The following is a 15493-nucleotide window of genomic DNA, read 5'->3' on the forward strand; positions in this document are numbered from 1 at the left end:
CTCATAACGCTTCCTATCACATCCACATCCACACCACAATGCTCCTTTATATCCTCATTCGTCACCCTGTCTCTCCATGTGACTCCACAGGCTCCACTTAAATAACTCATTTCCACTGCTCTCACTCTTGACTTGTGCCCTTCCAACAACATCCAAGCTTCACTTCCATACGTTAGAGTTGGTATCACAATACGGTCATGCAGTAACTTTTTCACTTCCATGCTCACTTCCCTGTTTCTTATCACTGCTTTCAAAGAACCAGCAACCTTTCTTCCCTGCTGTACCCTTTCAAGCACTTCACCCTCCAAACTTCCATCCTTACTCATCACACTACCCAAGTACTTAAACGTACTCACATTTTCCAATTCCTCACCATCCAACCTCGCTGTACATGCACTGACTTCACCTCTCTCAAAGACCATCACTTTACTCTTCCCTACATTCACCTTTAGATTCCGTTTCTTACACACTCTCCCAAACTCATCCACCAAGCCTTGCAGCTCCCCTTCGTCTTCACTCAACAACACAGTATCATCTGAAAACAACAGTACAGGGAGTTTCCAAACACTATCCTCTCTCACCAGGGCCACTCCAACATCCACTACCCTACAATGTACCTCTTTTATTACCCCATCCATGTACAGATTGAACAACCATGGAGACATGACACATCCCTGTTTCAATCCAACTTTCAAAGAGAAAAATTCAGTTCACCATCCACATGCACTGCAGCCTTCACACCATCGTACATACTCTTCACAGGATTCAACAACTTCCCCTCTACTCCATATATTCTTAACACTTTCCACAATCCTTGTCTATCCACCCTGTCATATGCTTTCTCCAAATCGATGAAAGCCGCATACGACTTCTTTCCCTTCTCTAGAAACTTTTCCACTAAAGATCTAAGAATGCATATCTGATCTACACAACCTCTTCCCTTCCTAAAGCCTCCCTGTTCTTCTCCAACTAATTTCTCTGTTCTTTCTCTAACTCTGTCAATAAGTATCCTACCGTACACTTTTCCTATTATACTAAGAAGACAAATGCCCCTATGATGACCACACACTTCTTTTTCCCCTTTTCCTTTGTACAAGGGAATAATTATACCTGACTTCCAATCCTCCGGACCTCTACCTTCCTCCCAGGCCAATCTGCACATCTTCCACATCCATTCTACTACTATCTCTCCCCCATACTTCAGCGTTTCACTACACACTCCATCAATTCCTGGGGCTTTCCCCGATTTAACTTTCTTCATTGCTTCCACAACTTCTATCCTACTGATTTCTTCCTGTCTTCTCACCTCCCTCCTTCTCCTAGCCATTCCCCAGCCACTTATACTCGCATTACTTCCATCCTCTATGTTCAACAATTCCTTAAAGTGTTCTCTCCATCTCCTCACTTTTTCTCCCTTCTCCACTAGTAATCTACCATTTTTATCTTTCACTCCCCTGCTAACTTCACTTCCACCCTGTCTTACTCTTTTCACCTCTTTCCAGAACATTTTCTTACAGTCCCTCCACTGTACACTCAAATTCCTTCCAAATTCCTCATCCACTCTCTTCTTACTCTCTCTTACTAATCTTTTCACCTCTCTTTCTTTCTACATATAACTCTCTCTTCCGCCTCTCAACTTCTTCCACTCCCCTATTTCTCATTCATTCATTGTATGCTTTCTTCTTTTGTGCCATAGTACAGATACTGTACTGAAATTTAAATTTCAGAGAATTCTTTACTACTCTTCAATATGCACATTTTACTTTATTTCTGCTATCTTCAAATGATTTTGTTCATCAAAGAAGATATTTCTGAAGTTGCAGGAGCTGCATTACTAGACAGCACTCTAAACTGAATAAAATCATCTGACTGCAGCAAAAGCTAAACACAAAAAGACATCCTTAAACTGACAGAATTAATTCTCTCACAATAACCCAGCAAAAGCATATGAGATAAGCATAGTAAGTTTTTTATATAAGATGCTTTAATTGTGGTTGCTACTAGCTTGCTTAGTAAGTCTCCAGTAAATGAAAACTGCCTGTTAAAGTTCCACTGCTAACCATGAAGCTCATTTGTCAATTTGAAACACATCCCTGACTTATATCAAGGGCTGCAAGTACTGAGTATTCTACATACCATTTGGATCTGTCTTCTTGTAACAGTTTCCAGCTTCCACATAATTAGTTGCAGCATCAAGGCGTGATCCAGCCTTGGCATGAAGCGATGCAAGTTCAGTGAAGGCGTGGCCAGCAGCTCCCCATTTCTTGGCCATCTTGAACTTGTTGGCAGCCTGCTGGTACAGATCCATCGCTTCATCCACCTTCGTAGACCCTCTGAAAATCAATGCTGCATTGACAAATTCATGAAAGAATTTTTCCATCTCAGCAAAGGCTGTTTGTTTACTTAATTACTTTGTCAATATTAAAAAAAGTGTGGCTTGCAGCTTTCTATTTTGAAAACATGAAAAAGAAGCAAAAGTTATAAAACACATGTGATATTAATCTTCATGTTATATTAGACCCTTAAGGCAATGCCAAATTAAACTGGAATACAGACCTAATTTCATACTGGACCTGAAAATTTCTCCTACACTGTGTGTCTTACCAATACTATACAGTTTAAGACATAACAATCATCCCAGTTTGTGAGAAGATTATAACAAACGGTGGAATGTAAATTCTGTCACAGACTGCACAGGTTATCAAAGCATGTCATTTAATGTAGGCACCACCATGATCTCATTATTCTCAGACACCATATATCCCATTATATTATTAAGCAATGATAACAGAAAGAGTACCTGAACCTAAAAATAAAACTTCCACTCCCCTGGAATATGAGGAATGTCATGATGGGCAAATTTCTCACAAGTACTTGGATCTGTTAACCTATTGCCTTACATTATATAACCCTGTACTGTGACATTACAGTATACATTATTTAATTTCGAGTACTAGGAAATTCCATGTGTAATACTGTACTTTAACATCTAACAATGGGCAGTTAAGGAAAGCAAAACAGTATAGCAGCTGCATGGCAGTAGTGTGATCCTTACTCTACTGTAATGCAAGAAGGTGAAACCTGGATTCTGTTGGAAGGACACAAGTCAAGGGCAAAAGAAGTGGAAAAGAGCAGTGGAAATAAAAGTATTATGTGGAGTTACATGGAGATACAGAAAGGCAAATGAGGAGGTGAAGGAGCATTGTGCTGCTGGAAAGTATTAGAAGTACTTTGAGATGGCTTGGCTATGTACAAAGAACAGAGGAAGATACTAACTGAGAGAGTGTTGCGAGTAAGGAGAAGGAGACCAAGGATAAAGAGGGATGGGGCTGATAGGTAGCTATATGAGAGATGACAGCTTGATGGTAGGGGGGAGAATGACGCAGAGGTTAGTCGTTAACAGCTACTCCAAGCCAGATTAAAGTATCTAGTCACAAATAAACAGAGAGCAAAGAAAAAATCAACAGCTTGTTCTGCTACTTCGGAATTTTGTTACTTGGGACATGTTGTCTGCTGGAGGTGGGGCTGGAGCTAGCTCTGTGGCAAGGATGAGGAGTGGTTGGATGAAGTTCAGGAAGCTGTTGCCTCTCCTGACGATGAGACGGCTCTCCCTACGTGCTTGGGGATCTTTGTATGCAACATGTGTTAGGAGCGTAATGCTGTATATACAGGTAGTGAGACCTGGGCAGTAAAGGAAGAGGATATTCGCAGGCTCAAACGTGCAGAAATGACAATGATCAGGTGGATGTGCGGTGCGTCCCTGAGTGCAATGCCTGAGGGGGTTAGGTTTACGATGGAAGAGTTGTGAGGTAGGATGGGATTGGAGTGTATTGGTGTTGTGATGAGGAAAGGTAGATTGAGGTCGTTTGGGCATGTGGAAAGGATGGGGGATGATAATTGGGTACAGAAAGTTAGAGTCGCTAATACTGAGGGTGGGGATGCGAGGGATAGACCTAAAAAGACCTGGGACGAGGTCATTAACTGTGACCTCAAGGTTAAAGGACTGAACATGGGGGCTGCCATAAACTGAGCAGCAGACAACTGTCTCTTTCTTAGCTAGAGTTAAAAAAAAAAGAAACATCAATGTACTGAAGACAGTATTAGTTCTCTTCACACAAACACAGATATATTAGTTAGTTATGTTAATACAAGAGAGCAAATACACAATGCAGTACAGATAATTTCCCAGTTAGTTTCAAGAGATTAAGCATTATCACTTAACAGGATTAAATTCCCATATTATAATGCAACATTCAAGACATTTCACATATCACCCATGACAGCATGACATGATGCATTACCCACGAGAAAAACCTGAAAAGAACAAAGAAGCGTTATTACATAACACTATGATGTCTGTAAAGCACACAATATATATAAATATACAATTTCAGGAAATACCTGCATTCTTATCATCCTGATGTTGCCATCTTTATCGACTAATTTAATGACTTGGTTAAAAGTAGTTTTAATCTACCAGTACCATGTTTTTATAAAAATAATAACAACTCACTTAACAGTGACTAGCTGTGATCAAATGGAGCACATATGAACAGGAATCGATGCCAAGGCACACCCAACTCGTCCCCAGCAGTCACTTTAGTGCTGACGTATAAACACAACAAGATATCTAGTCAGAGATGTCACATAATTTGGAGTGAACTGGGTGAAAACTGACGATTTTATGTCTATCTATCTATTGCCAAATGCCACAATCCTGTAAGGAGTGGCCATTTGACTTTGAGTTATTTGTTTTATGGGGAGGGGCACTAACCCTCCACCAACCCACTTGTTGACACGTATGGAGCAAGTATGGTTTGGTTATATGGTTACCACCCAGCACTGTAAATGGTTTCTTGACTTACAGGAAACCATTTGGCTTGTCACTTGATGTAAAGCCACCTGTAAAGGAAAGAAAAGCAATAAGAAGTGACAGGAAAGATGGGAGAAATAGGAAGGGAGGAGGGCAGGCACAGAAAAAGAATGATTAAGGCTAAGGAAGCAGCAGGCAGCACTACATCAAGTGTGTGGATGATGGTCGCCACCACCTACCACAGATTTTATGTCCATTTGAAATTTTATGACCTACCCACCTGACACTGACTCCTCTACTGATAACTGAGGGATGATCCCCTTGATGTAATGAGGCATGTTATAGGATGCAGATTTGAAATATCCACCTTTAGGTATTGGTTTCACGTCGGTATGACGAATTTGAAAGGAGCTATGACGCAAAAAGGATTTTTTTTTTTTTTTTTTTTTTTTTTTTTTTTGGCCTACAGGCTAGGCCTTGGTCCAATTTGGCCTAAAATTTAATAGGGTGATCAGAAGGCCATTGCCCATCATCCCTATAATTTTAGTCAAAATCACACTTGTAGTTTTCAGGTAAAGTTGTTGAGACAGACAGACAGACAGACAGACAAACCAAGTGGAAACAATACCCGTCCCTTGGCCCCTATGGGGTGGGGACAGGTAATTAGAGTAGTGGCATCTGAAAATTCTTTCATATAATTTTCCAGTGCTAGGGGATGGTGGATCAAATATCTGAAGTTTAGATAGATAGTGTGGAAGGAATAAAACAACTGAAAGATGTACTGTACAGTACTTGGCATTCAGAGATCTGGAAAAAAAAAAAAAAAAGAGGTGGGAGTGGGGGGGGGGGAAGTGAACAGGGAAGAATTATGGAAGGTATGAAGTAGATACAATGTAAAAAGTGAAGTGATAAATGTTGTAAAGTGTTTTTCATTATACAGTAGTACTAAAGCATGTATAAGAATACTCTGATAATTGAGGGAGAGGTTCAATATCAATACTGGAGTAAGAAAGGGCAAATGAGTTTCCACATTTGTTCAATACAAATGAGGTCATTATGTGATGTGAATGTAAGAAGTCCAAAGATTAGAGTGAAGTTAGTGATGAATGCTGTGAAGGAAAATATTTAAATATTTAAAATTAAGCATATGCAGATTATGCAATGATGCCTACTAAAAGGGAAGACAATATCCGTAGACTGGTTTAAGAGATGGTGCTGCTTACTTCTTCCATCACCTTTATCATCACTTTTCATCACTACTCAGTTCAATGGGAGTGGTGCTACCTCTCTTTCTACTGTACCAACCTTGGAGAGAGTATGAATCAGCTGGTTCATGGATTGTGTGCGTAAGATTGAAAGTGGGAATACAAACGTGGGCGACTGTGTGTGTGTACCGTATGTGCCAGCACAAGATCGTGCAAGCAGAGTGAAAGAAGAGTTCAGGGCAAATGTGGAAGCACACATGGAAAAGTTAGAGAGGAATGACACAGTGTATTTGACTGGAGATATGAATGGAAAAGTAGGGAATGTGAAGGTGGATGGAGTAGGTGGTGAATGGGTTGTGCCTTAACCCCTTAACTGCGGGTGTCATTCCAGAATGACATTGCAAAAACTGGACCAAACCGCAGGTGTCATTCTGGAATGTTTGTGAATATTTTGAATACCTAGCGTTTTTTCCGCGCACCAATTGTTTCAAGGGAGAGTAGCTATTAAGTTCTTTCACTCCAGCTGACCCCTACCTCCCTCCTCCCACCCCCCAGGCCCCCCCCCACCCCTGCCCAAACACGCATCAGTAACTGTCCAGCTTTGTGAGTGACAATGGCGCTGATGTGGCAGTGAAGTGCGGGCAATTACAGTGCCTTTTACCTGCCTCAGTGAACACAGACTGGGTGTTTATCGTATGTCCCATCCATCCATTGCCAGACGCCATGTATCCCAAATGGGGTGGCCAATGGCTTAGAGTTAAATGTTTTACAGGGAGGGGCACTAATCCTCCACCAACCCCACTTGACGTAGGGATGCCAACAGCATCTGGTGTTCCCAGGCGGTCACCCATCCAAGTACTAACCAGACCCAACGTTGCTTATGTGCAGTGTTCATATATGTTTATAGTATTATTATCAAAGTGTGGTTGGCATTTGGTAATGGTGTGTGGGGCGAAATATAGTGATTTTAGATCGCTCACTCCTAATGGCACTGCCCGTCCAGTGAAAGTCAACGAAGTCATGAAACCTACATCATTGCAAAGCTGAAGGTTAGTACTTTCTAATGGTACCTTATTTTTCGCTCTAGCTTTAGTCTGTGCAGTCATAAAGGTTTAAAGTTTGTTTACATTTTGGCTGGAACACCCGCAGGGGGGGCCAGTCAGGTCAAAACAATGCCTGCGGTTAAAGGGTTAAGTGGATGAGAATGGCAGCGTTGTAGTAGACATCTGTGAGGGGAAGGGGTTGGTTATAGCCAATACCCTCTTTTAGACACAAAATGATCCACAGGTATATGTGACGAATGATGAGCAGGGTGGGTGGTGAACTGGTTGAATGGAAAGCAATGACTGATTGTGTGTGTGTGGATGACACAATGAGATGGTATGTAAGCATACAGAGGTCAGGGGAGTGGACTTTCTGACCACCACTTATCAGTGGTGAAACTTAAGTTCAAGTGCAATGGAGGAATGGAAGGAGAGAAGGAGAGGAGGAAGTATTTCATACAAGCAGGGCAGAATGATTGCAAGAAGATGGAAAAACGGCAGAATGTAAGCAAGAAGCAGTGGAGCAATTGGGTAAATGTGACCTGGAGCAGATGGAAGGTATGTGCAAGATATTCACAGAAGAAAGCTGTGTAGCATGTGAGGAAGTGTGTGGGATGAAGAGAAGATGAAAGAAGGTGCAAGGAACAGCATGGTGGAATGAAGAGGTAAGACAAACTGGCACAATATATGAAAGCATACAGTGCGTCAACAGGAAGTAGAGGCATAGAGGAAGTCGAGAGACAGAGGAGAGAGTTATACATAGAGAGGAAGAAAGAGGTGAAAAGATTAGTAGCTACGAGAGAGAGAGTACGAAGAGATTGGATGAAGAATTTGGAAGGAATCTGAGCATAAACTGATGAGAATGTAAGAAAATGTTCTGGAAGAAGGTACAGAGAGTTAGACAGAGCAATAAATAGGTTAGCAGGGGAGTGAAAGATAAAAATGGTAGACTGATGGCGAAGACGGGAGGAAAACTGTGCAGATGGAGAGAACACTTTAAGGAACAGTTAATGACTAACAATTAAAGTAATACAAGTGTAAGTGTCTGGGGAATGGCTGGGAGGAGAAGGGAGGTGAGAAGGGAGGAAGAGTTTAGTAGGATGGAAGAAGTGGAAACAAAGAAGAAAGTCAAAATGGGGAAAGCCCAAGGAACTGACAGTGTGTATGGTGAAAAGCTGAAACATGGGGGAGAGATAGTAGTAGAATGGACATGGAAGACATGCATATTTGCCTGGGAGGAAGGTAGAGTCCTGGATGACTGAAAGTCAGGTATAATTATTCCACTGTACAAAGGAAAAGGGGAAAACAAGTGTGTGGTAATCATAGGGGCATTTGTCTTCTTAGTGCAAGATGAAAAGTGTATGGCAGGATACTTATTGACAGAGTTAAGGAAATAACAGAGGAATTAGTTGGAGAAAAGCAAGGAAGTTTTAGGATGGGAAGAGGTTGTCTGGATCAGGTATTCATCCTTAGGTCTTTAGTGGAAAGGTTTTTAGGGAAAGAAGTTGTACCAGTATGTGGCTTCATGGATTTGGAGAAAGCATATGACTTTGGATAGACAAGGAATGGGGAAAATATATAGAATATAAGGTGTAAATGGGAAGTTTTTGAAAGCCATGAAGAGTATGTATAGGGGTGCTAAGGCTGATGTGCATAAGGACAGTGAATTGAGTGAATTTTCCTAATGGAATGTTGGACTGAAACAGGGATGTGTCATGTCTCCATGGTTGTTCAACCTGTATATGGATCGGGTTAAAGGTAGGGCAGTGGATGTTGGAGCGGTCCTAAGGAGAGAAGGCAGTGTTGGGAAACTTTCTTTACTGTTGTTTGCAGATGATACTGTATTGTTAAGTGAAGAAAAAGAGGAACTGCAATGCTTAGTGAATGAGTCTGGGAGAGTGTGTAAGAAACAGAATCTAAAGGTGAATGTAGGGAAGAGTAAAGTTATAGACTTTGAGAGAAATGAAGTAACTGAATGAACAGTGGGGTTGGATGATGGGGAAATGGAAAATGTGAGTACATTTAAGAACTTGGGTAGTGTGATGAACATGAATGGAAGTTTGGAAGATGAAGTGCTTGAAAGGGAACAACAAGGAAGAAAGGTTGCTGGTTCTTTGATATCTGTGATAAGAAACAGGGAAGTGAGTATGGAAGTAAAAAAGGCACTGCATGATAGTACAGTACAGATATTGTGATACAAACTCTAACAGGAGGCGATGGCAGAATCGGCAGAGAGGCAGCTTGCAGTCCTAAAGGACCCAGGTTCAAATCCTGGCTGGACCAGGGAACAGTTTAAGGATTTGAATTTCATAAATAGCAGACTTATCTGATCTACCAAATGACCCACCGACATGTCATAAAAGTACCCCCGCTGATACCAGTAAACCAGTCCTATATGAGACAGCCCTAGCACGTATTCAATATGGATGGTGGGTGTTAGTGCCGAAGTGGTGGCATGTGGTGATGTAGGAAGAACTGGGACTTGGGAATAGGCACTGAAGCCTTTGCCCAGGGTTGGACATGTAAAAAAAAAAAAAAAGTGATGCTTGGACCTTGTTGGAGGGACACAAGAGTGAGAGCAGTGGAAATTAGTTATCTGAGAGGAGCACGTGGAGTTACATGGAGAGACAGACTAACAAATGAGGAAGTCAAGGAGTGTTGTGTTGTCGTGGATGTGACAGAATGTACTGGGAGAAAATAATACACTGAAGTGGTTTGGCCATGTGGACAGGATGGAGTGTGAGACTAACAAGGACAGTGTATGTGAGTGAGGTGATGGGGGGGAGGGGAGAGGAAGGGAGAGGCCGAGGATGAGATGGAGGGATATATGAGAGGGGGGTTTGCGCTGGGGGGAGGGAAGTCAAATGGCAGAGGACAGGGCAACATGGAGGCAATTTCTTTGTGGCCACCCCTTAAGGGATTACGGCATCAGGCAATAGGTATAGATAAACTATATATTCAATAAACATGATTAACATTTAATTTTTGAACAGAAAATGCTGAAGAGAGCAAACAAAAAATGCTGAAGAGAACAAACAAAAAATATCTATTTCGCAATATTCAAGAAGGTAGTCTGTATGCCCGACAGCATGATTAATGCTGAGCCTGCCAACTGGACAGACACCATAACACCAAACTCAAATATACACAATATAAAAACCATAAATAGCAGTAGAAGCCTAAATGAAGAGGTGCTGAAACCTAACAGGAGGCAATGCCCCCAACTCCCATTGATTATAACCTACGGTACCTCACAGCATGGAAACCAAAATGTCCATTAGATAATGCACCAAAACAGTACCATGCTTTACAAGCACTTGGTAATCATCACATTATCATGGGATGGTGCAGGCAGATGAGATCATGAAGCAAATCTTTATACACATCAGACAGGAAACATCCATTAAAATATCATGAAGGTCAGCAAAATGACACTTGGTGATTAAATTAAATCACTTCATATTCCATAATACCTAAAATATACACAGTACGAAGTTAAATCATGGAACACCATGTTAATGAACATTTAATATATATATATATATATATATATATATATATATATATATATATATATATATATATACACTAATCTATTAAAATTAACAGAGGCTTCTGTCAACACTTCATTCCAGTAAGAAATCTGGAAATACGCGTTACTGTAATCGTATTTAAATCCAAAATATGCCACAAAGAAAACCAGAATAAGCTACTGGCAACTGTAACAAGGAACTTCGATTCCTCTTCCTTACCCATATAATTTTATGAGTCCACCTTACGTACTCAGTCATACCACACATTGGATCCAAATAACTCACCTTTTAAGCTAATGAGCATTCCTTCCACTTACGCTCGACGAAAATATATTCATATACAACCTCGGGCCTAGGAACCACCCCCCTCTCTAACCAAACTATTTTGTCTCGCTAATTTATCTTACCCAAACAGTGATCCAAGAAATCCTTTTGAAGAAGACAGCTTCTTCTCGGCCTCCATCATCAACTGCTTCGCTTTCTGTTCAGCGTCAGCCATCCTGGAACGATTATTTTACCGACACGTATCACGAACACACTTCGGTTTGCAGTGACACAGCTCGTCTGCTTTCATGTATAAGCGAATGAAACGTCATCAGTATATGTCAGTTGTAGGATCCAGTTCTTTATTTTGCCCAGTATAGGCTACGCAAAACGCTTTAGGAAGGTACGGAAATCTTTCTTTCCCCGGGTCAAGGAGTCTATTCTTTGTATTGACTAATCGATTACATTACTGTTGTTCTCAATAGATGGCGTTACATGCAATTTTACTGTGAGAAGTGGTAGTGTATCACATTTCAAAGAGTGTTTCAGTGCGCAAATTTAGATGCAGTCTAATCTCATCTTTCCCAGTTTTGCATATAAGTGCACTAATGAATATCGAATGTCAAATAAGAAAATTTAATGGTTATGAGAAAGGATAAACCGATGCACGTGGATAAAAGTGACATACTACAGTACGACGACAACGCAGATATTACTACTAAAAGTTACTACTACTTCTATACTACTGTGCTTTTTAATCACTACTACTGTGCTTTTTAGATAGGATCACTCTCTCAGCTGCTACGAGAGAATATAATTTTTGGCATTGGCAGCAGCTTAATTATGAACACTGAAATTTTAACTTTGGGGTAATAGCAGCAGCCACAATTGAAATTCAAGTAATTTGAAGTGTTTTCTGTCTATATCTCACTTGATAACGCTTTTGTTCTGTGATATTTCCATTGCAAATGACCCTTGGGGTTATTAACGAACTTCTGGGGCATTAGTGCACTTCACGGGAAGCGGGGGGTAGGGATGAGTTATTCTGCGACGGAAGTGTCATAGAAAAAAAAGTGTCAGCCAGAGGTGAGAAATAAACAGAAGCCACGTCTAAAGACTTGAATTCCAGTGGCGGCTTCTGCTAAATATTTACTTCGTGATAGAAGCGTCCCTGGGTAATTACACGACTCAAGCGTCATTTGTAGTCGTCACACAGTGAGGCTGTCCGGTTGAACTACAATCAAAACTGCTGTAATGACCCAAAATCTTTACGAAGGTAAGTTAGACTGCATCCCATCAGCTAAATGTCATTTAAGTCATCATTATCTAAATTTAACGTGCAATATAATCCAGCCACACCCCTTTTCTTCTGACTGCTTGTAGGATATGAGCGTACGAGGTTGGGGGGGGGGATGGCAGCCCTCAGCACTTGAATTTTTATTTTTCCTCATGTGAACATGAGATTTTAAGCATATAAATTACACACACACACACATATATATATATATATATATATATATATATATATATATATATATATATATATATATATATATATATATATATATATATATATATATATATATATATATACACTGTATACCGGTACTCATATTTTTGTATTATACATATTTAGGGGAGTTGTGCGATGTGGTGCGGTGAGGCTCTGTCCGTTCTCCCCTTTGGGGCTAAGATGCGAATGAATGTGTTTGAATGGATGAGTAAATGCGGAGTGTGTCGTCCTGTCTCGGCTACCTCCCTTTCCTTGGGGGAAGCAGCCTAGGTATACAGATAGATAGACATAATTATTTAGTAGTAATTCCTTGGAGATCAGCGTAATTTCGAGCAGTTTCAAGGGAATCCCCTCCCCCTCCTTGAAATGCCTAGCCGCCCGTACAATATGCGAGATATTGAAGTTGTAGGAGACCATCGTGCGTTCGTGACAGTTTTGCATGAGAGAAAACCTCTACCTAATTCCTGTATTTGAACATCAGCGTATTAATATTTCTTTGATAATGCTTGCTCAAAAAGAGTATGTCTTTTGGAAGAGGGAGAGATCTTAAGTCAGTTTTCTCATTGGAAGACAGAAAGCCTATCCTGTGCTGCCACCACTTCGTTATACAATAGAAATTTCCTGTAATTTGGGAATAAGTGTTTGCAGTGACCTGTATGGATTTGATCACGCAAACCTTCCGACAGCTTCCCACTTGAGAAGTATGTCATCCACATCATCTAGTCACTGTAAGATTCTCTCTCTCTCTCTCTCTCTCTCTCTCTCTCTCTCTCTCTCTCTCTCTCTCTCTCTCTCTCTCTCTCTCTCTCTCTCTCACACACCAGAAGGTATTTAACGAGCAAGTCCCTTGACCATCTGGTAGTAATATTTGCAAAGCATCATAAGCGGTATTTTAGAGGCACCACGACTTTGCTGTCCGTTGCGATTTGCCCCAGTTCCAAGCACAGGAAATTACACAGCACATTGTCATAATCTGTACCAGATGCCATCATAATTTCCTTTCATAATTTCCATCTTCGTTGCGTGTCGTCCCGAGTTCCAGTTAAGTAGTGTACATCCTCATACCAGCTATCTCTTAACGATCAGCTCATCCAGAGTTTGTGTGGATTCTTATGTGACGGGTAGAGCGGTACGAGCATAATGGCAATACCTGGAGAACAGCAAACAGGAATGAGGATATGTGCATTCATCAATAATCCTGTCGCCTTTCCTGCCACTCTCTCCACGAACTTTGAAAATCATTGTGGTGTACCTGCAGCAAACGATGCGCCTGTGACTGATGTAAGCCCAAAATAAAGTCATCAGTGTCCGTTGCTGCGAATTCACCACACTGATTTTCAAACTGCATGGAGAAAAATGCAGGAGAGGCGACAGTCCTTTTGATGCTGACTGTGCCTTATCAAAGAGGTGCTCTGGTAGGATGTCTACTGAAAGAGAGGCCTTCGTGAAGGAGAGACATGCATGCAAGATCATCTCTCTCTCTCTCTCTCTCTCTCTCTCTCTCTCTCTCTCTCTCTCTCTCTCTCTCTCTCTCTCTCTCTCTCGCTGTTATATATGTATGCATATACCGGTATATGTTGTTATATCGTCACATACCGCTTTTCCCACACCTAAATATCTTGCCTCTCGTGTAGGTGAAACATAATGATATTGCACAGTATGCCAAGTAAACTGCTACAGGAAGCGTATCGAATTTCCCTATGACAGCGAAAACACGACTCACTGTGTACAGTATATGGACGAAAATACTGTTCATGTCACCCTCTTATCCATCATCAGGCTGCCCATTGTCTAACTCGCTACTTTAACTCATATATATACCTCTCCACCCCATTCCTTCATTTCATCCTTGCTCCCGCTCTCCCCTTCCACCTCACTCACATACACTGTCATGGTCAAGCTTTCATTTTCCATTCACCCCTCATGGCCAAACATAACATACAAGGTGATGCTGAGGTGTGATATGCAAAATAAATCGCTGAAGATGACGCTTCTTAATACGGGACAATAAGGAATGAAGAAAAATACTGCCACCCTGTTCTGCAAGCCCTTTACGACAAAGTGGTAGTGGGGTGAGGGAAGAAAGGGTGATCAGATTGGGATTGGTATGGACGAGATTCATGGACACATTTACCGTCAGATTCCTGTCGTAACTGTGATTTATGTTTCCTGGATGAACAAGAGACATGGGAAGACTGCACTTTATTTTCCCTTCCTTTCATGCAGAGTAAAATTACAGTTAAAACAAGGAAATTGTGAGGCGTGTTAAGCTGAAGCTGTTGCAGTGAGAGGGCTTGTACAAGTAGAGAGCGTAAATGAGAGTGAGTGGAATGCACGTAAATGAGAGAGATATGCAGGGACTAACTGAGTGTGCAGCGAGAGATGTCATAAAAAATATCAGTGTTGATGCAAACCGGTAGGTTGAGATGATCTGCATATGTAGAGAAGAGGGTGGAGAGTGACTAACTTAAGAGGGTTATAGGTGTGAATGTGAAGGGAAGGGTTCCCAAAGGCTGGCTAAGAGTGAAGTCCTGTATAAAGGCCTCTGGCCTAGGGAAATGTGCAGGGAAATGGCCCAAGATCGCGATACATAGAGATGTAATCAATGGAAAAAAACTTGCACATACTGGTATGGTTATTAGTCTACAAACATAAACTTCTATTTATCTATCTATTGCCGGACGATTTAATCCCGTACAGGGTGGCCACAAACAAATCGCCTCCATGTCGCCCGGTCCCCTGTCATTTCACTGCCCTGCTTCCAGCTCACACCCCCCTCTCTCATATACCTCACCACTCCATTCCTCCATCTCATCATTGGCCTCCCCCTCCACCTCACCCACATACTCTCCTCGTTAAGTCTTTCGCACTTCATCGTCTCTACATGGCCAAACCACCTCGATGCATTTCTCCTAATGCTTTCTATCACATGTACACCACAGTGCTCCTTCACTACCTCATTTGTCAGTCTTTCTCCATGTAACTCCACATGTTCCTCCCAAATAACTCATTTCCACTGCTGTCACTCATGTGTCCTTCCAACAAGGTCCAAGCTTAATTCACTTCCATATGTTAGAGCTGATATCACAATACTGTCATGCAGCGACTTTTTTACTTCCATG

At 41.4% G+C, this 15493-nt stretch overlaps 1 protein-coding gene across 1 annotated transcript in view; it reads right to left on the minus strand.

The window, feature by feature from the left end:
- alphaSnap (Alpha-soluble NSF attachment protein) overlaps positions 1-11143 on the minus strand; it is a 34244-nt gene extending 23101 nt beyond the window's left edge. Inside the window, exons 1-2 of the mRNA XM_080278857.1 lie at positions 11002-11143; positions 2137-2333 (exon numbers count right to left, since the gene is read on the minus strand). Coding sequence (XP_080134983.1) covers positions 2137-2333; positions 11002-11093 — 289 coding nt within the window. The 5' untranslated portion in view covers positions 11094-11143. The remainder of the gene's footprint in view (positions 1-2136; positions 2334-11001) is intronic.
- Positions 11144-15493: the final 4350 nt, after the last annotated feature.

This window comes from Coenobita brevimanus, chromosome 75, assembly GCF_032717465.1.
Source record: "Coenobita brevimanus isolate Jiangsu-jjx chromosome 75, ASM3271746v2, whole genome shotgun sequence".
Classification (NCBI taxonomy): Eukaryota; Metazoa; Arthropoda; class Malacostraca; order Decapoda; family Coenobitidae; genus Coenobita; species Coenobita brevimanus.